At 35.4% G+C, this 20,592-nt stretch overlaps 1 protein-coding gene across 1 annotated transcript; it reads left to right on the top strand.

The window, feature by feature from the left end:
* The first annotated feature begins 1,858 nt into the window (after positions 1–1,858).
* Positions 1,859–19,500, top strand: LOC133867980 (probable LRR receptor-like serine/threonine-protein kinase RFK1). The gene is made up of 24 exons (XM_062304763.1): positions 1,859–2,167; positions 2,976–3,141; positions 3,506–3,577; positions 3,716–3,784; positions 3,863–3,934; positions 4,203–4,274; positions 4,378–4,449; positions 4,555–4,626; positions 4,755–4,826; positions 4,934–5,005; positions 5,087–5,158; positions 6,962–7,030; positions 7,326–7,391; positions 8,232–8,294; positions 8,389–8,436; positions 8,585–8,628; positions 13,225–13,613; positions 13,690–13,888; positions 16,649–16,795; positions 17,545–17,663; positions 17,752–17,962; positions 18,213–18,450; positions 18,580–18,730; positions 18,860–19,500. The coding sequence occupies exons 1-24, from the start codon at positions 2,074–2,076 to the stop codon at positions 19,238–19,240; spliced, it is 3,030 nt and encodes a 1,009-aa protein (XP_062160747.1). The 5' UTR covers positions 1,859–2,073; the 3' UTR covers positions 19,241–19,500.
* Positions 19,501–20,592: the final 1,092 nt, after the last annotated feature.

Here is a 20,592-nt window from a genome sequence, read left to right as displayed (position 1 = left end):
TGATCAGGTTTGAAAAATGCCTAAGTACAGCTGTTAAAGTAATCATTGGCTAATGCGTCTCATCCTTTTTTATTATTTTATTATTTTTTATTTATATCGATATTTAAAGTAAATATTTATTATAAAGTATTAACTAAATAAATAATTTTTGACCATAACTAGATTACATTTTCAAATTAATTTGAATTCCAAAATCTAAAACCCTAATTATCATTTAATAATTAATAAAATTTAATGATGATTTTAAAAGGTACATCAATTTTAAGGGAATAAAAAAAAAAGATAAAAGTCATACTTCTAGCATTATTCATTTCAAATCATTTCGTATTTATAACAAAACAATAATGTTGAATACAATATGTAATGCTTTTTTATTTTTTATTTTTTTAACGAAAGATTTGAGTATTTCATTGATCAAAGATTATGAACATAAATCTCTTATATCACAAAGCATAAAAAGCTCTGTAAAGTCACAGCCACATGCTATGAGGTTATATAGTCATAGATATAAATAAAATTCTTAAAATAAAGAGTTATTTATAATTTTTATCTTTCGCTAACCCATGTACAAAAATAGTTAAGGAGCAAATTTGCTCCGAGCAGATTAGATTTAAGACAATGATAGCCAAATATCCTAGAAAAATTTATTTAAACCGACCATAAGAAATAACTTCAGTGACGGACCTACATAGGGGCCAGTGGGGCCCTAGCCCCCCAAGCCCCAAAATTTTCCAAATTAGTTTTGCCTCCCCAATTTATTTATTTATTTATTTTTCAATTTGGCCCCCCCCATATTCACAAGGTTGGGTCCCCCACTAGATAATCCCCACACCGAACTATCAAGGTCATGAAAGATAACCCCTCATACTTGACTAACCTCCATCCCATAAATCTCCCATGAGAGTATATCTAAAAAGAAGAAAAACTGATCTTATTCAAAACAAAAACACAATTAGTAAACAATAGTAGTAGTTAGGGATGAAATGAACAGCACAAAACAGAGGTAAATGAAATGATGCATAGTGGAGAGGCCAAAATGATATGTAGTGTATTTTTTTTATTTTTTTTTTTCTATTCCTTCCCCATCCTTAATCTTTGATCTTGGGGATAACAAAAACACACAGCTGATCACCAAGCCAAAGAAAGATGGTATGTGTAGTACTTAATTATTAGATGCATGATCTCTGTGTCAAAATTGCCAGATAAATGAATGGCAATATAGCTTAAAAATCGAAATTAAATAATATCACTTTTATAATTCTCTTATGGAATACTTGAGAGTAGACACCAGCAATCATAGTTTAATTTATAGAGAAAGCTAGAGGAAATTAAAGTTCAAAACTCGGAGCATATTCCAAATCTTGAGTGATTAAAATGTGAAAATAAGATGCTAGAGGAGCCGAGCAATGTCAACAGTTAGGTTTGAAATATGCCTAATTACCTAAAAAAGAAAATGCCTAATTAATCATCTTGCTTTTTAATTAGTAAAAGTATCATTGACTAATGAGCCTTTCGAGATGCTAATCTGTTAGAATGTCTCATCGATTGACGACTTTTTTTTGTTTTTGTTTTGATACATCTTTTGTTGAAATTTGACAAAATGGGTACATTGTTTATGATTAATTTGGACTCAAAAGTCGAAAACCCTTTTACTAATACATACTGTTTTGTTTTTTAAATCACTTCATAGCTGTAACCAGTATGTTGAATACACACCTACAAAAAAAAAAAAAAAAAAAAAAAGTATGTTGAATACACCCTTATTAGATGTATATTCTCTGTGTCAATGGCAACATAATTTAATAATAATCCAATAATATCAATTTATAAATATTGACTGTGGACAACCGCCATCTTATTCAATTATAGAGAAAGACAGAGGAAAGTTCAAACCCAGAGCATTCCAAAGTCCAAAGAATCCACAACATTAGTTACAACCATTTTCACATCTGGGTGGTGGGATTTGAGTGTCAAATGTCAACTACATACATTGGTTGATTCTCGTAAGTACAGCTTTTGCAAAACCAAGATAGTTTGAGCCAACTTTGTAGTAGTTTTGTCAAATTCTTGACCATGCTGGCAAAGAATCGCTTCGTGTTCATGGTTTTTGCATTGAGTTACTTCAGGTTGCTGAGATTCGCAAAGGCAGTGGTACCCCAAGAAGAAGGTACGAGCTTGCTCTTCCGTTGTAGTTGGTAAGGATGGGGAAAAGCAATGAAAAGTTTGAATCTTGGGAAGTTAGTCAAACTGGGTGTCACCCATTAACTGTTTGGACTAGTTGGGCTTAGCTTATCATTTTTCATAGTAAGATATGAAAGTACTATGCATTGATCTTTTTCTTTTTCTTTTTTCTTTTTTTTCATTGAATAATTTGGTGACCAAACAGAAAATTGGGGGTTTCCCCATTGAAATTTATGATTATGGTGCTTCACTAGGGCATGATTCTCTGGTGCTCTCTAATTAGATGGGCTAATTAGTGTGATTCTCACATGCTTATTGGTCTAAATTCACATAATTCTAGCAAAACTGATTGTTTTCTTGTTTCCCTTTTTTTTTTTTTTTTTAATGCATTAATCGAATTGTCGAATGTCATATTAAGTTGTTAATTTTCATATTTTCCTTCACAAATATGGAATTAAATTGGATAATTAAACCGATTTTTTCATTTATACTTTTTTTGCTTCAAGCTTCAAGGTCATGTGATTGAGAATGACAAAAATGTTCAAAAATTTCTTGGGTATTTAAAACTGCTGGACACAGTTGAGCTTGTAGTGTTTTGAATCTGAATTTAGGCAATAAAAATGATATTGTTCAAGCGCAGATAACTGTTTTCCTTGGTTCTTTGTAATATAAATTTGTCACTTAACGTAGCCAAAACTAGTTGCAATGAAGTTGGATTGCCATTTCTTTTTCATAAGCACACTTGTACAACGCTGATTTGACATGTGATGTTTATTGATGGGGATGTTGTGTAGTTGATGTACTCCAACAAATAGCTAGTACCATGGGCTCAACATATTGGAAGTTTGATGGTAATTCTTGCCAACTTGAAATGGTTGGGATGACACCAGAGCCACCAAGAAATTCTGAGAGCAGCATTGGTTGTGATTGCAACAACACCGTCTGTCATGTCGTAAAGATGTACAGTTCCCTCATCTTGTTACTAATTATTTTTATGTCAAATCTTCAATCTTATGCATGATTTTACATCTTCGTATGATTGTCAAAAAATATAATTATTTTATTAATTAATTTCAGTCAACTCATCTAAGCCTTCATCTATGAATCTATATATGTTTAGTCTTATTTTGTTTGTCAGGTTAGTGAAAATTTTTGTTGACTATACATTGTAATGAAGGCCACCAGACATTATTTTCAAAAGCTGCCTTTTTAACATCCATGACATATGTAATATACTGTAAAATGCGAACAGCATATCATGATTGATCTACTTCTCATGAAAGCCGTTACCTATACTCACTATCTAATAACTCATTTATTATAGAGAGATCAAGTTCTATAGTCTTCCTGGCATGCTTCCGCCTCAACTGGTGAAGCTTCCTCACCTTCGAGAAATGTAAGATCTTTTTGAAATGCTTCAGTTTCAAGTTTGATGGTAATATTTTACAGCACTAATGTCTAACACAATTCACTAGAATTTAATAAAGACTATTTTTTCAGCATTTTTCAATTTACACTGGTCCTCTCATTTTAGTGATTTTGCTTACAACTATCTCAATGGGACAATACCACTGGAATGGGCTTCAATGCGATTAACTTTTATGTGAGCTCTTCTATTTTATATTAATTAAGTTTTGATTTAGCTGCTTTTCTCTTAAATTAACCAGCAAGTAATGTGCAGCTCTGTTCTTGGGAATCGCTTATCAGGGGAGATTCCAAAGGAATTGGGAAATATTACCAGTCTCACATACCTGTACGTTTTGAACTTTGGTTTGAAGTCTTCATGAGTGGGCTTGAGTTGTAAAATAAAAATAAAGTAGAAAGACTCTGGTTTTCTTGTTAATTGTACTGCTATGACCTCAAACCTCTGAAACTTTCCGTGTTTTTTAATTGTTATACGGTCGTTTTGATACCCCTGCACTCCATAGTGATTTCTTGGATTGGTTTAATCATGAGTTTCTATTATGCTCTTTTAGTAATCTCAATATTCCTTTTCTGGTTTTTGTTTTTTTTTCAAACAGAAGCCTTGAAGCAAACCAATTCTTTGGCATTGTTCCTCCTGAGCTTGGCAATTTGACCAATTTACAGACTTTGTAAGACATCTCATCTCTTCATTTTGGTAGGTTATAATATTTTTCTTGCTAACTCATTTTTTAAGGATTTTGTTGGTTCATTGCTGCAATATTGTTATTGCAGGATGCTATCCTCCAATAATTTGACAGGAAACTTGCCGATGACTTTTGCCATGCTGGGAAGTCTAACAGATTTGTGAGAATTTATTATATATGCTTCTCTGTTGACATAATTCACCCCTCCTTTAAAGCATAAATATAAATATTTTGCTGATGAACATCAATTTATTGCACAATGCAGTAGGATAAATGATAACAACTTCATAGGAACAATACCTGATTTCATACAGAATTGGAAGCAACTGACAAGATTGTAAGATCCTTTTTTTTTCAAGAGATCTCAAGTGTTTTTTGAGTCTCCATAGCAGATAAGCCTTTATTTTTTATTTTTATCTATATTTTCTAGTAGTTATTCTCATTCAAATTTAAAAATTCTTGAAGAGAAATGCATGCAAGTGGACTGGAAGGACCCATCCCACCAAATATATCTCTTCTGAGTAATTTAAAAGAGTTGTGAGTAAAAAACCTTCTTACATTCATCCAGTTGCTTGATAGGATGCAACTTGATTTTTTGGTATATTCAATCAACAGTTTTGGCTCATGTGGCATCTTTGAAACAGGAGGATTAGTGATATAGATGGGCCAAATCAGGATTTTCCTACGTTGATAAACATGTCTGGCCTAGTAAGATTGTATGTTTAGTGCTTACATTGTCAAATATATATTCGATTTTGATGATGCTTTATGTGATACAATTCAGTTATGTATTTTAGGGTTTTGAGAAATTGTAAGATTTTTGGGGAGATCCCTCCATACATCTGGACAATGAAGAATCTGGAAATGTTGTAAGTAAAGCATGTGACATATTGGAGTATGCTGTTTACTAGCTTGAATTCGATAATCATATATATATGTATAGTGTGTGTGTGTGTGTGTGTGTGTGTGTGTGTGTGTGTGTGTGATGCCTTCAGAATGCCTTTGATTTGGATGGTATTTGAAGCTACAAAAAAAATGTTTTTGTTGCAATGAACAACAAAGATGGGGGACAGTTAACTGAAAAGAAAAATCTAGCTTTTCTTCACGTAAGGGTAGATTACTTTGATGTTATTTTTACTTATAAAATGTTATCCTTGTTCAAATGTAAAAGTGCTGTTAACTCCACAAATATTTTGCGTCCATTCAATGATAAATCTTGGGCAGATGCATGAAAGTCAAGCAAGGTTTAATTTGCACTACTTGAAAAATTCTTAGGACTGAGAGAATTCTAAGGGCCTATTTGGTTGTGTTTTCAAAGAGTACTTTTAGGAAATTGTTTTCAAAGAACAAAAGAAAGCTGATAACAAGATGTTTCCAACGGTGTTATTTTTCCTAAACTGAAAATAGAAAACAGTTCCAAGAAACCTTTTTTATGCTTTCTGAAAATAGACTATTTTCAAAAGTAATTTTCCGAAAACAGTTTTTCAATTCAAAACATGTTTTGTAGTGCCTTTTGCACTGTTTTTTGTTTTGTGAGCTTTAAAAAAGAACCAAACAGGTCCAAAATGTTTGTAAACCCTTACGGATTCTAACAATTGGCATTTGCTTCAAGCTTGTAATGATTTCATCACCAAAACAATTAGACTAGCAAAAAAACATTGTAAAAGTTCATACAAGGAAGAAAAGCAATATATCAACTTTAAAATTAGTGTGAAAGACCTCAAATAAAAGTAAACGTGTAGAAAATAGTTTGAATGTGCTTAATATGTTATATCTTTGGGTGTCGGCGCATAGTTCGGGTAATATGTCGTTCGCTGATTTTTTACTTTCTTACTCGTTTTTTTCCTCTGATTAGAGGCACTTTTGTATACTTCCTATTTACTAGGGTTGTGCCCCTCTGCACTTTTTATTGAATTCTTACTTATAAAAAAAGAAAAGAAAATAGTTTGAATGATGATGTAGAAAAAGTTCTAAATCTATTACAAAGATCGATATAATAAGAAACAATCTGGCTTCACAAACTATGAATATTGCACTCTCCTTAAGAAACCAAATTACAGAAACTGAAGACATCATTGAGAACAAATTAATTTATAGACACACTTACGAACATACTTATTATGATTACACAACATATGGATGTGCACTTGTGTGCACACCTGTAAGTTTTTGGTACACAAAATTGACCAACCAATAAAATTGAAACAACAGAGACCTATAAGATGCAGGAAGTTGTGACATGTCAATTTACTAGTTACCATATTTTTTTTTGATAAGTAATTGGCCTTAAGGGGAGAGGGAAATGTGAGATTCGAACTAGTGATCTCCGCTTCATGAGGCATGGTTCCCAGCCGATTGATGTATACCTTGGGACCAGTTAGCATAAATATGTTGCCCAAATTCTTTGCTGCTATCATTTTTCAATTCTTTTATTATAATTGGTGTCTGCTTTGCTCCTATCTGGATGGTAACAAATTACTAGAAAACATAGCATATTGATAGAAGCAATGTTTTCTTTCATGAGCGAAATAGCTTCTAGTAATTCTAAGTGAATGATGCCTTATTAACTAAGGTTATCTTATCAAACTGTAAAATTTTGAATGCAACATAACAGGTTCTAAATTGTTCCAAGTTTGGATATTGATTATCTTGTCTCTTTGTGATTGTTGTAGGGATGTCAGTTTCAACAATTTGGTTGGGGGGATTCCCACCAATGCCAACTTAGAGCGCCTGAAGTTCCTGTAAGTATATCGAAATAGAGGCTGTAATTGATTGTATATTTTGACTTTTATCAGTAACATACTTTAATATCATTTCCAAGTCTAGAGGACTTGATTTATATAGACACAAACACCTGAACGCACAACTGCACGCATGCACCCCATTTTTTTAATAGTCAAACTTGCTATCTAGTGCAGAACCATGTCATGTATCTCTTACCAAATGCAACCATAGATTTCTGACAGGATTTGTTCAATTGCTTTTGCATTCTAGTATTTTTAATGCATACTAAACATTTGATGTTGCTTCTGTTAGCTTTTTAACTCGCAACTTGCTAAGTGGAAATGTACCGGATTCAATCTTGACAGAAGGAAGTAATATGTATGTTTCTTATCTGGGATGCTTTCTGTTTAGTTTCATCTTTTTGATATATTTGCAATCCACCTTTTCCTTCGTGCCCTTGTGTTGTATCCAAAATCGTTCTCCATCTTAAACATTAACTATGAAATACAGGGAGATAACAATTTGAGGGACATTGGCCCTAACCATTTATAAGGGTGGAGTTTGCTATTCTCCTTTTGAATTAATGAAATATGCATCTTTTGCTTATCTTATTAAGCTCATAGATGCACTATTTCTATTTGGTAGTCTTCCTTTTTAATGTATGTTTTTGAATTAAAGATAGAATTTTCCCAATTTTTTTTTTTTAATTTTTTTTAATTTTTTATAATTTGATTGTTTTGCCTGTTGAATTGAGAGCCACTACATGCACTAGACTACTATTTCCATAATACTTTCAGAAGCAAGAAACAAATTCAATATCCAGTTCAGCTGTCCCGTTATTGCCTATCTGCAGGACTGAACAACTTCCGTATCGAACCTCACAGCTTATAGTGTCAGGGCTTTTCAGCATATACTTGAATTTCCTAAGTTCTGATCTTTGCGAAATTCTCCTATTATCATTGTCGAAGTTGCTTCTATTTTCTGGATGTTAACAGATTACTGTATTAGTGATAGATTTAGTTGTTTTCAAGAAAATGACATGCAATTATAAAACATGCTTTTCAGGTTCAAATGTTTTTGAAATACTAAATGCTGTTACTTTTAAATTCATATCAGCCTTTGTTTGTTTTTTTTTTTTTTCCTTTTTTTGTTAAATTTCTTTTTCATTTTCTAATTAAAAAAAATTGACATTTTTTTTTCCCCAATGCATGGATGCAGTGATCTTTCATACAATAACTTTACATGGCAAGGTCCTGAGCAACCGGCTTGTCGAGAAAACCTGTCAGTCAACTCGTATACTAATTGTTTATGTATACTTTCCAGTTTGATATGCCTTTAAAATTTATGTTTCTTGCACCTTCTATTGTTCAATTAGGAATTTAAACCTCAACTTGTTTCGAAGCTCCTTAAACAAGGATAACTTGTAAGATACCCTTTCTTTTCATTCATTTTTTAGCTGGCTTCTTTAGTCCTGTTATAAGTTTTCAAGCTACTACAAAATGAGAACAAAGTTTAATATGAATGGTGTGCATTTTCTACTAACATATTCTTTTGTTACTCATTCTTTGCAGAAGGCAACATCCTCGTTGCTTGAAGAATTTCAATTGTCCACAATGTAAGGATACATTTCTGGAGTTCCAACATTATTGACTGCTATGAAATTATTCTGGAGTTTCACCAAATTTATTTTGGAAATTCTTTCTTACCTCTCATGTGAAAATATGATAATTTGCCTTCATTTATGGATATATACATACGAAAAATTTTAGTTAGTTATATTAAACTGCTTAAGGAAGTCTTGGCTGACCCTGGAAAAGAAAGTTATGATAGCAAAACGAAAGAGTTTTCCACATACAATAAGGCCTTCAATTAAAGGAAAAGAAAAAGAGGAGTGATGATTGAGTTTGAACTTTTGCTTCTTCAGTTCAGAATGCCAAAAAGAGCATATTATGAGCTTTGAAAGCCTTCATTACCTTAAACTCCACAAGATCTGCTAGAGTGGTGGATTTCCTAATTGGAGGGTTGGGTAGTGTTTGCATAAGTTTGTGGTGGAAAAAGTTAGCATATGGAGGAGGCTGGTGAGTTCTGAAATGGGGGGAGGTTGGACCACTCTTACTTTCTGGAGCTCACATTTTGGTGGTTTCGGAAATACAATAGGAATGAATCAGATGTTTTTGCATGGCATATTTGCATTAAATTGAAGCATGAAAAGATCTTACTGGATGGTTTGTTAAGAAACCCAATTTTCCTATTTATTCCATGATTACACATTGATGTCTTGATTTCATTTCTGTTATGGTCATTATTTCCTTGATTTCCTTATGTTGTCAAATCTGCATATATTTTTATTTTCAAAATAAGTGTAACTCTTCGCTATTTAAGATTATAGATGCGTATGGTCAATTCATAGAAACAAAATACAACTTTGGCTATGGCATTTGGAGATTGATCCCCTCAAAGTGATCATTTGGAGGCTCGATCCCCTCAAAATGGTCGATTTGTCCCTTTTATTTTCTGATTTTCAATGACATAAACCCACGGGTTCCTATCATTTGGTATTAGAGATTCTCGATTTTTCTTCTTTCTTTTATTTTTTCGTTACCCATAAAGAAAAACCACCATAGCCAAAACTCAACAGCGGCTGTGTCCATGAGTGGATTGTTGCTCTGCCGTCGTTGAACTGTGTTTGGGGGTCCTCGAAGTGCTGCAGGAGTATTGCCAGTGGTAGCTTGGGTTGCTGTCGGAGCTACTGTGGGTGGTGATTGTCGGGTGTTTTGTGATCTAAACCATGCAATAGGTCTGTCGGTGAGTGCCGGTGGTGGTGTGTTGTGCGAGGTGGCAGTGCAAAGTGGTGCTGTGGTGGTGCGGGTGGAGCATGTACTGTGCTTAGTGATGTGTGGTGGGCTGTACATGGTGGTTGTGCAAAGTGTTGGCCCTGCGAGGTAGAAGCGGTGCGTGGTGCAAAAGGTGATTAGTGAAGCAGCCGTTGTGCTAAGGGGACTGTGCGCGGTGGAGTTGTGCGAGGCAGAGGTGACTGTGCGTGGTGGCTAGCCATGTGAAGAGGTGGTGTTGCCGGGTGATGGCCGCGCATGGCTCAAAGTGGTGGCCTGTGCTTGAGGTGTAGGAGGAAGAAGAAGGGTGTTTGGCTACGGGTGAACCTTAGTTCTTATTTTGGTTTAGGAAAGTTTCTATTTGGATGCACATATTGGGGTGTCCTATTGTGACAATAGGATATCCTAATTCCAGTCTCAGAATAGTATAGTTTGATTTAGCTTCTTTTCTGGTAGTTGTTTGGTATGATAACAAATCAGTCCCTAACTCGAAATTACAGCAATCCAAGGTTAGGCTCAACCCTTTGAAGGGCAAAAAAAATAAAAAGAAGAAGAATAAGAAGGTTTTATGCCTTAAGTATCAATTCAAACTTAAGAGGGAATACACCATGGCTTCTACTAGCAATTCTCACCAACAAGAGGAGGTCCCACTCGAGTTGAGGTTTGATTCAAAAATCTTTGAGTAGCTGAAGGAGTTCATTAGTGACTACATCAATCAAGCGCTCGGCAAACAGAATGAAGAACAAAATTATGGATCAATTACGTGCTGGATTCCACTAGGAGAACGTCTTCCTAACAGTCATGATCAAGGATTTTTGCGTATAGAGATGGAAGTTCATTGATTTGGTTCTTATAAGTTTGAAAACATTGATGTTGAGTTGGCAAAAATTCGGCAAACATCAACAATTGAGGAATACCAAAATCATTTTGAGTAGTTATCTAATCTCGCTCATAACTGGACAGAAAGGTGGTTGATAAAGACATTTATTGAGGGTCTTCACTCGGACATTCAACTTGAATTTAAGACCTACAGATCCCGATCCTTTCATTTTCAAGGAGAAAGGAGGAGAGACTTAGGGAGGGAAACCGCCAAATAATTAACGTGAAAGACAAACCAACGTCTGGCAAAGGTAGCTCATCTTCTAGCCCGGCTTGCAAACCTCCTACCACGAACGAGTCATTTGTGAGAAAGGTAAAAGTTTTGTAGTTGGAATTCATTTCATCAAAATTTTCAGTTCTTTCAAATATTGATAATTGTTCTAATACTTAAGAGATCATGAATCCCATGATGGACAAGGATGATTAATTGTTATCCTTTATGAGTGCGAGGTGCACAATAGATAAAGAACTAGTTGAGATACTGTCTCTATAATCTGATAAAGAAACAAGTCATGATCAGGTTTGACAAGGCTTTATTGGAAAGGAATCGATTCGACAAAGTCTAACAAAGAAGTTTTTGCTCCAAATTGTGAGGGTTAACTACGTAATGTCTCGGAAGGGTAATAATGATTTAAAATTCTTCTATGGTTCTCTTCATAAAATGGGCAATATTAAAATGTTTTCTTTTGTTTCTCTTCTATCGTGTTCCATTCCTGAGACACTACCTTTAACAAGGACATGGTAGCCACATGGGATTTAGGACGGGATTGGTGACATGTTTTATTAATAATCAATCCCGAGGACAAGGTTGTTTTGAAGGACCGGGGAATGTCAAGAAATTCAATATTTTCTATTTATTCCGTGATTACACTTCATTAATGTTCTGATTTTATTTCCGATATAGCCGTTATTTCCTTGATTTCCTTTTATGTTGTCAAATCTGCATTTATAAATAAGTATAATTCTTCTCTATTTAAGATTGTAGATGCCATATGGCCAATTCATAGAAAAGAAATACAACTTTGCCTAAGGCATTTGGAGGTTGATCTCCTCGAAGTGATCATTTGGAGGCTTGATCCCTTCGAAGTGATCGATTTATCCCTTTTATTTTCTGATTTTCAATGAAAGAAATCCTCGGGTTCCTGTCAGGTTTGTGTGGGAATTCCTTCAAGTTTTCCTGCTCCCTGATTTATTTCCTTTGTTCACAAGAAGAGTGCAACAATGACTAAGTATCTGGGCTAGATGGAAGATATTGCATTGGAATAAGAGTTGTCCATTCTTGCTAAGATCAGAATCAGAATCAGTTGAGGGTCCAGTTCATATGTTTCACAATGTTTGACAGTAGTTTTGGTGAAGATGTTCTGTTGGAAGCTGAGGGTCATGAGTCTAAGGTGATGTCTGACTTTAAGGTATTATTTGTTTCAGGAATGCAATTCTTATTCACATAGGTATGGTGGAGAATTTGGTAAAAAGACGAGACTATTTAATATACTATTCTTATGTGGGAAGAGATGGGCGACAGCAAATCAATTGCTTTTCAATTGTCTGGTAGCCATGGACTTTTGGTCCATGGTCTTTTATGAGTTTACTGGGTAATGCCTGCATTAGTGATAAAGATATTGGCAGCTTATATATAAGAATTTAAAAGTGCGATGAGTCTAATGGCATGGTGAGCAGTTCCTCTTTGTTTGATATGGTGAATTTGGAATGAGGAGCAATAGGGTGTTCAAGGCAGTGGACTCTCAATCTATCTTGCTTTGCTGATTATGGCTCTTTTCTTGGATCTCTTTGAAAGATTGCAATGTCGTTTAATTTTTGTAAATTCATCCTTTTCACTCTTTTCTTTTCTAGTGCTTCTTGTATAGCTCCCGTGCTCTAGGGTTGCACCCTTATAGCTTGCATTTCTCTTAATCAGTTTTGCATTATCTTGCAAAATATAAATTTGTAAAGGTCAACAATGTTACCAGAATATGGTGGTTTATTTTCTATAGGGTTAATGTTGGAGAGAGGAGAGAAATCCTTTAAATTAATGTGGATGATAGTTGCTATGGTAGCTTAGGTTAAAGAAGTTTCCAAATGCTATGATCACTTAAGAATATGACAGAAGACAATGATTGTGTACGAATACATGTTGATATCTGCTTCTCTTGTATACCTCTCGGCGCTTGGGCTGCACCATTTCTAGCTTGCATTTCTCCTAATCAGATTTGTGTTTTCCTAAGAATATTGTGATTTATTTCGAAATGTTTGTTCTTCGGAAGGAGAGAAAAGATTGAATTAAAAGTGAATGATAGTTGTTATGCTAGCTTGCTTTAACGTAGTTATGAAAAGAGTTTAACAAAAGATTGTAATTTTGTATAGGTATATATTGATATCTAATTACACCAAATTTAAATAATAAAAAATTGAGCTGTATAAAATGATGAGCTCTCTACGTTGCTTTGTGGTTACCATACATCTTGCTCTCACATAGATTCTCTTTCTATGTTGTTTCCTGGCAGATTCAAATTGTTGGCATGTTAATTCTGGTGGAAATGATGTAGCCTTCAAGGAAGATAAAGCAACTGTTATGTATGAAGGAGATGCAGATGCTGAAGGTGGCACTGCAAAATTCTTTATCCGTGACAATAGTTACTGGGGATTTAGCAGCACTGGAGACTTTATGGATGATAACGATTTCCAGAATACACGTTATACTGTATCTCTCTCATCATCAAATGTCACTGAATTGTATGGGACAGCACGTGTATCTCCTATATCGCTTACTTATTTCCATTATTGCTTGGAGAATGGAAACTACACTGTAAATCTCCACTTTGCAGAGATACAGTTAACAAATGACGAAACATATAGCAGTCTTGGGAAGCGTGTATTTGATATCTATGTTCAGGTAATGAGCCACAATGATTGTAAATATGTATCTTTGAAGTTGCCAATTAAAGTTTAATTAGACTTCTTTGCCACAGGAAAGACTAGTGTGGAAAGATTTCAATATTGAAGATTACACTGGTGTTGCTCAAAAGCCACTAGTCAAGCCTGTGTCCAATGTCAGTGTGTCAAAAAATGTCTTAGAGATCCGATTCTATTGGGCTGGTAAAGGGACAACGAGAATCCCTGATAGAGGAGTTTATGGTCCCATTATATCAGCTGTTTCTGTGGTTTCTGGTGAGTTATGTGTGAATATTTTCTTTGTCATATTACTTTCCCTTGAGATACTATATGTTCTTGCACATGCTAATTTACAAGTAATAGGGACATACACCCTCTTTATGGGTTTCCCTCTAAGTTCACCACTACTTGATGTGTCTTCAAATCAAGACATGATTTTCAGCAACAGAATAATTATTGGAATCCTTTTGTGGAAAGACTCTTTGTGACGACCCAAAGATGTGATAGTCACATTTGCATAATATCATAAGGACTAGTCACTTTAAGGTCTCTTATATCATCATTTATATAGTTGAGTTCTTCTGAGTACACACTCAATGTGAAATTTAGCACTTAGTACAACACCTCTACAATCCATATAATCCAGCGTATCAGTGTTTTAAAATCCTTGAATGTCCTCTGTTGTATTATAGATGCTGTTGGCTCCACATGGAATCATTAGGTTTGCTCATTGGACAAGGAAAATGTCATAGAGATTGAGTTGCATGATATGAAATTCCTTCCAGTTTTCCTTTGGCTAATAAATGCACAATCCAGAACAATATAGAAAAGCATAAAGAGAAATTTCAACTGCTTTTTTGAAGTCAAATCGTATGAATTCAATTCTATGATCTTTATTGTTTTTTAAATCATACATAAATCTTATAAGAAATGCAGTGTCTTGATTTAGTTTTAGTCTGTCACATTATCCTTGCTATAAAATTATTTCGGATCGTCAAAAAATTTTGAAGCTTAAATAGTTAATACTTTTGGAACTGAATATTTTGGCTTCCTTATTGCTCACAAACGATTGTATTCATTGTCAAAGGATAAAATTAAATTGCAATTTAGTAATTGTTGTGATTAGGATAGTGCAGCATTCTGATCCCTTTTTTCTTTTGCTTTTTTCTTCTTCTAATAATTCATGTAAAGTCCTAGCTTTCAATTGTGGGAATTATCCCCTCCCCCCCACTCCCCCACCAACTCCTTCCTCTCCCTTCGCGCCTAATTCTATTTTCTGAGTAATTAACAGGTAATATTCTGATACGTTCAGATTTTCCTAGGGCTAGGTGGCACTACTGTAGCCACCAAGCAACCCCAAGCCAGCTGGAATAAGGAATTTAATTCTCCATATTGTATTTTCTTAAGTATTTAGTTTAATAAAAAATGTATTTTCCATTAGTTATTTCCTTCTTAGCTTATTTTCCTGCATTGTGTTATGACGGCTAGACCTAATGGTTATGTTTTATGACCTAGCCGTCATCTATTTAAGTGTAATCCTACTCAAGGAATAAGCATGCTGAATATTATGAAAACCTAGACCTTTTTAGTTGTTCTGGAGATCAAGGCTCTCTCGAAGTAGCCATTGGAAGATCACGGCTCTCTCGAAGTAGCCCGTATCTTTTCTTTTATTCCTTTTTATTATTTGATTGCATCAAGTGGTATCGGAGCGAAGGTTGATTGTTTTCTACAACAATCTCCGATCCACACCATCACCATGTTTTCCCCATTTTTTCGGAATGAAGAAGAACGAGCAAGGTGGGAAAAGCTGCGGTCAGAATTCCTTACGTACAAAGAAGAAGCGAGCAAACGGATGGAGGAGATTAGGAAAAGAATTGAAAGCTTTTCTCCACCACGCACCTCTCCGGCAAGCCAAGCCTCACACATAACACCTAACCTCACCGGCTGCCACCATCTCAAAAAAGAGGAAGAAAAGAACGGTCAAAGCAACAAAAATCCATCCACACCAGCGTCCCACCAAACCACCGTCGATCGGCCACAAATCAGCCCACCTCGGCCGTAAATGTAGAAGGCACTGGACCCAACCTTCCAAACGCGTTGTCATCAACTCACGCCGCGCCTCCAGGCCTCTAGGAGTCACTCGTGTTCACTGTGGTGCGAGAGAGGTAAAGAAGAGAGCTTTTGTTTTTGCTTGGTTCAGGAAGAGAAAGAAGAAGAAGAAGAAGTTGCCAATTTTTGTGCTGAAGATGATGGGAGCTTTTGGAGTCATTGGATAAAACCAGACGCGGTGGTCCATGCTGAAGAAGCTCTAGTTCCGCGTGCTGCAAGAAATACTAAAAGCTATGCGGGGGCTAATCAACCTGAGATGAGGAAAAAGAAAGGACCCGAGCCTCAGGAGTGAGTGCAGAAACGCCACAAGGCTGATTATTCGGTCCCGGCAGCACCAATGATTGAGGGAGCAATTTCCGGAGTTCTTCCTTGGGGACAAGGAAGATGTTAGGGGAGAGGGATGATACGTTCAGATTTTCCTAGGGTTAGGTGGCACTACCGTAGCCACCAAGCAACCCCAAGCCAGCTAGAATAAGGAATTTAATTCTTCATATTTTATTTCCTTAAGTATTTAGTTTAATAAGGAATGTATTTTTCATTAGTTATTTCCTTCTTAGTTTATTTTTTTGCATTGTGTTATGACGACTAGACCTAATGGTTATGTTTTATGACCTAGCCGTCATCTATTTAAGTGTAATCCTACTCAAGGAATAGGCATGCTGAATATTATGAAAACCTAGACCTTTTTAGTTGTTTTGGAGATCAAGGCTCTCTCGAAGTAGCCATTGGAGATCACGGCTCTCTCGAAGTAGCCCATATCTTTTCTTTTATTCCTTTTTATTATTTGATTGCATCATATTCGTTGTTACAATCCATGTTTATGTTTACTTTATTCAGTTAATATATATCTTGCCAAGCTTTCTTGTCTTGTCAACTATAAGTCCTTAGAAAACATAATTGATTTATTTTGTTTTTGGCTTTGGGCAGATTTTAAGCTTTGTCCAAATGGTGGAACCAAGCAAACCGTTCATATCATTGTTGGAGTTGCAATTGGAGCAGTATGCTTACTACTCTTTTTAGTGGGAATCCTTTGGTGGAAAGGCTGTTTGTGGAGGAAAAGAGGGAGAAAAACAGGTACAGGCTCTATCAACTGCTTGATTCTCAAATTACTTATTTAAAAAAAAAAAAAAAAAAAATTGGCTGATTCTGAAATTGACTTAATTGCCTCTACGTAGTCAATTTTAATGAGTAAATGATGCACAAAGAGTAGGTTTTCTTGACTTTTGAACTTCTTTAATTGTGGTTCACTGATCTTCAGTTGCTAGAGAAATGTATGCAGGTGTGCATAATTAAATTCAGATACCTAATATATTGTCAGGTGTAGGCTTATTAGCAATATCTACGCTTTAATTAATTTACTTGTAGACGTGTTTTGATATGTCATGGAATATTTGTTGCAATAATATGTTAAGTATGGTTTTCAAATATTAATTATGCAGTGTTAGTTTACTCTAATGGGAGGGCATATGAGTTAAGTAGAACTATTTATTTTCCTGAAGGAGATTTTGTTGAGCTAAATCGTGAGAGCATATTTCTCTTTTACTTCTTAAGCATCGCAATCTTATGTTATGAGAAGCGGTTGAATTGTTGCTTCTTAATGATGAGCTTTGGTGTACGAAGATGTACAATTTTAGAATGTGATAGAAATTAATTATGATAATGATATTTAGAAGAATAAGAAAGTTGGTAGTCATACTCACTGCGGTCATTGCACATTAAATTTTCATATGAGCACATCATCTTTCTTTAGTGTATATCAAGCTAGTACTTACAAGAAAACTAAATTCCTTGGCTTACTGGTTCGCATGTGCCTCCTTGGACAGATGTTCAAGGGCCAGAGTTGCAGACAGGTAGTTTTACCTTAAAACAAATAAAAGCTGCTACTAGTGACTTTGATTCTGCCAACAAGGTTGGAGAAGGTGGGTTTGGTCCGGTGTTCAAGGTACTGCAACAAACTCTTGACTTGACTTATCCCATTTGAGTATGGATTTTTGTTCTCATCTGAATAAATGTTGGGTGCAACCGTTCAGGGTCAATTACCTGATGGTACTGTCATAGCAGTTAAGCAGCTCTCATCTAAATCGAAGCAAGGAAATCGTGAATTTTTAAATGAGATGGGCATTATTTCTTGTTTGCAACACCCAAATCTTGTGAAGCTTCATGGATGTTGTATTGAAGGGGATCAATTATTATTGGTGTATGAGTATATGGAAAATAATAGCCTTGCTCGTGCTCTATTTGGTGAGTATTATGCCATTTTGTTTAGCTGTGGATGCTACTAAAAATAATAAGATATGTACTATTCTTTTCTTGATTTTCTGGTTCGATAGTTCTATGGAGTTTTATTTTAGTTTTTTAGTTTCTCCTTGTATGTTTCCTGTGTTCTTGGGTTGTGTCTCATGTTTTGTGCCCTTATAATTATTTCATTACTTTTCTGAAAAACTATAAAGTAAAGATTTGAGTTGGTAGCAGTGTTTTCTTGTTTTTGTAGGTCCAGAAAACAGCCAGCTTAAATTGGATTGGCCTACGAGGCTTAAGATCTGTATTGGGATAGCAAGAGGTCTAGCTTTTCTCCATGAAGAATCAGTACTCAAGATTGTTCACAGAGACATTAAAGCAACTAATGTGTTGTTGGATGGAGACATGAACCCTAAAATATCTGACTTTGGATTGGCTAAGCTTGATGAAGAGGAGAAAACTCACATTAGTACCCGAGTCGCTGGAACAATGTTCGTTTACTTATATAATAAAACTCAATAGTTATTTAATTTATAGTTGTCATAGTTACATACATGATATTTGCAAAAAATTTATACTTTTGGTGTTGAATTACTAGACGTTTAGATTTTGGTTTGCAGAGGATATATGGCACCGGAATATGCATTATGGGGTTATCTGACCTACAAAGCAGATGTTTACAGTTTTGGAGTTGTGGCCTTAGAAATTCTGAGTGGAAAGAACAATAGTAACTATGTGCCGAGTGACAATTGTGTTTGTCTTTTGGATCGGGTACTTTATAACTCCTCTTCCGGTTTAATCTGTTACACATCCGTTGTTAATGCTTATGCTTACTTGTTACTTTGATCATAAGCTAAGAGGAACATTTGCATGATAGTAATTAAATAGTTTTTGTCGCAGGCTTGTCAATTGCAACAAACTGGAAACTTTATGAAGCTGATTGATGAGAGGTTGGGGTCTGAGGTCAACCAAAAGGAAGCAGAAATTATGGTTAAAGTAGCTCTGTTGTGCACAAATGCTTCCTCATCACTTAGGCCTACGATGTCCGAGGTTGTAGGCATGCTCGAAGGGCGAATCACCGTTCCAGAAGTGATCCCAGAACCAAGCACCTACAGTGAAGATTTGAGGTTTAAGGCCATGAGAGACCTCCATCAACAAAGGCAAGAGCACAGTTCGAGTGGAAGTCAGATCCAAAACTCAACTACAGTCCATTCATTTTACTCTTCCTCTACATCTGGACACGACTTTGGTGAAATCAAACCAGAATCAAGATCTTGTTGAGTGGGGGTGAGCATTCCTCTCGGTAGGTATTCTTTTAAGTGATAGATTCTTATCTCCATCAAGGAGACGAAACTGAAGTTTCAATTGTTTATGTGAATATTATTAGCTTGGGTGTCCACAAGCAAGTAGAGATTTTACCAGGGATGCCTTGATATAATGTCAATATTTTTGTAAAAAACATTTCTATAGTTAGAGCAGGAATATATGGAGTACAGAAAGGTGAGAATATGATTGAATTGGATTGCCTGAATTTTCATTCATTGATGGTTTCAATTTATACAAGTATTTGACATATTACAAAAGGGAAGAAAATACATAGAAATACAGAATTGAGTTGTGTCTTGTATAGAATGTTGCTTGTAGAGTTGTGTCTCCGTAGATGGTTCATTACGCCCCCGCAAGCGAGACATAGGGGACACGACGTTGAGCTTGGTGCGCATGAGGGAAAAGTATGGTGTTACGGGCTTATGTAACAAAGGATGAAAAATAAACAAAAACGATAAATTTTGGTAGGATAATTCGAAGAATCCTAGGCCTCCTAATTTTAGGGTAATTCGAGGAATCTTAAACATTCTAAAACAACAGTTAGAATTGAATATTAAACTTCTCATATTTTTTTTGATCAATTCTCACGTTTAAATAGAAAATTACATAGTAAGAACGAAAATAACGTAAATAATAAATATAATTCTTAAGGGAGACAAATTCTTTATTTTCCTATTGGAGATATTGTTTTATGAGCAAGTCTCCTTTATTTGGATAATAAATCCATTATCCTCCTAAAGAGACAAAACGACTCGTACCTTATTATAAATTCATTATTTTCTTAAAGAGACAATACGACTCTTACCTTCTCTAACAAGAGACCTAGTTCTAATTGGCTATTCTTTCTCCGGGTGTAGACACGTAACATATGGTGAGGCAATGGGTTTGGTAAAAATGTCGGCCAGGTTATCTTTGTTGGAGATGAATCGGACAATCAAGGTTTTGGAAGCGACTTTGTCACGAACGAAGTGAAAATCAATTTCGATATGTTTGGTACGAGCATGGAAGGCGGGATTGGCGAAGAAGTAGGTTGCCTTAATGTTGTCACACCATAGGGTGAGTGGGGAGGGGAGGTAAAAGCCAAGGTCGCGCAACATAGATTGGAGCCAAATGAGTTCAGCGGTATTCGAATTAAGTGCTGGAGCGGGCGACTGTCCGTTGTTTGTAGGAGGACCAAGAAATGAGATTTGAGCCCAGAAAAACACAAAAACCACCAGAAGATTTTGGGGCAGCTTGCCTAGTCAGCGTCTGAGTAGGCTTGGAGGGTTTGGGATGAGGATAGGCGAAGGAGTAGGCCATAAGAGATA

This window comes from Alnus glutinosa, chromosome 5 (genome assembly GCF_958979055.1).
Source record: "Alnus glutinosa chromosome 5, dhAlnGlut1.1, whole genome shotgun sequence".
Taxonomy (NCBI): Eukaryota; Viridiplantae; Streptophyta; class Magnoliopsida; order Fagales; family Betulaceae; genus Alnus; species Alnus glutinosa.
This window is presented reverse-complemented; position numbering and strand designations above follow the sequence as displayed.

Excerpts from the sequence above, each read along its gene's own strand:
- LOC133867980 (XM_062304763.1), top strand. The coding sequence starts at position 2,074 with ATGCTGGCAAAGAATCGCTTCGTGTTCATGGTTTTTGCATTGAGTTAC. Across the intron at positions 3,785-3,862 it reads TCAATGCGATTAACTTTTAT|CTCTGTTCTTGGGAATCGCT; the intron begins GTGAGCTCTTCT and ends AGTAATGTGCAG. Across the intron at positions 13,614-13,689 it reads TATTTGATATCTATGTTCAG|GAAAGACTAGTGTGGAAAGA; the intron begins GTAATGAGCCAC and ends TCTTTGCCACAG.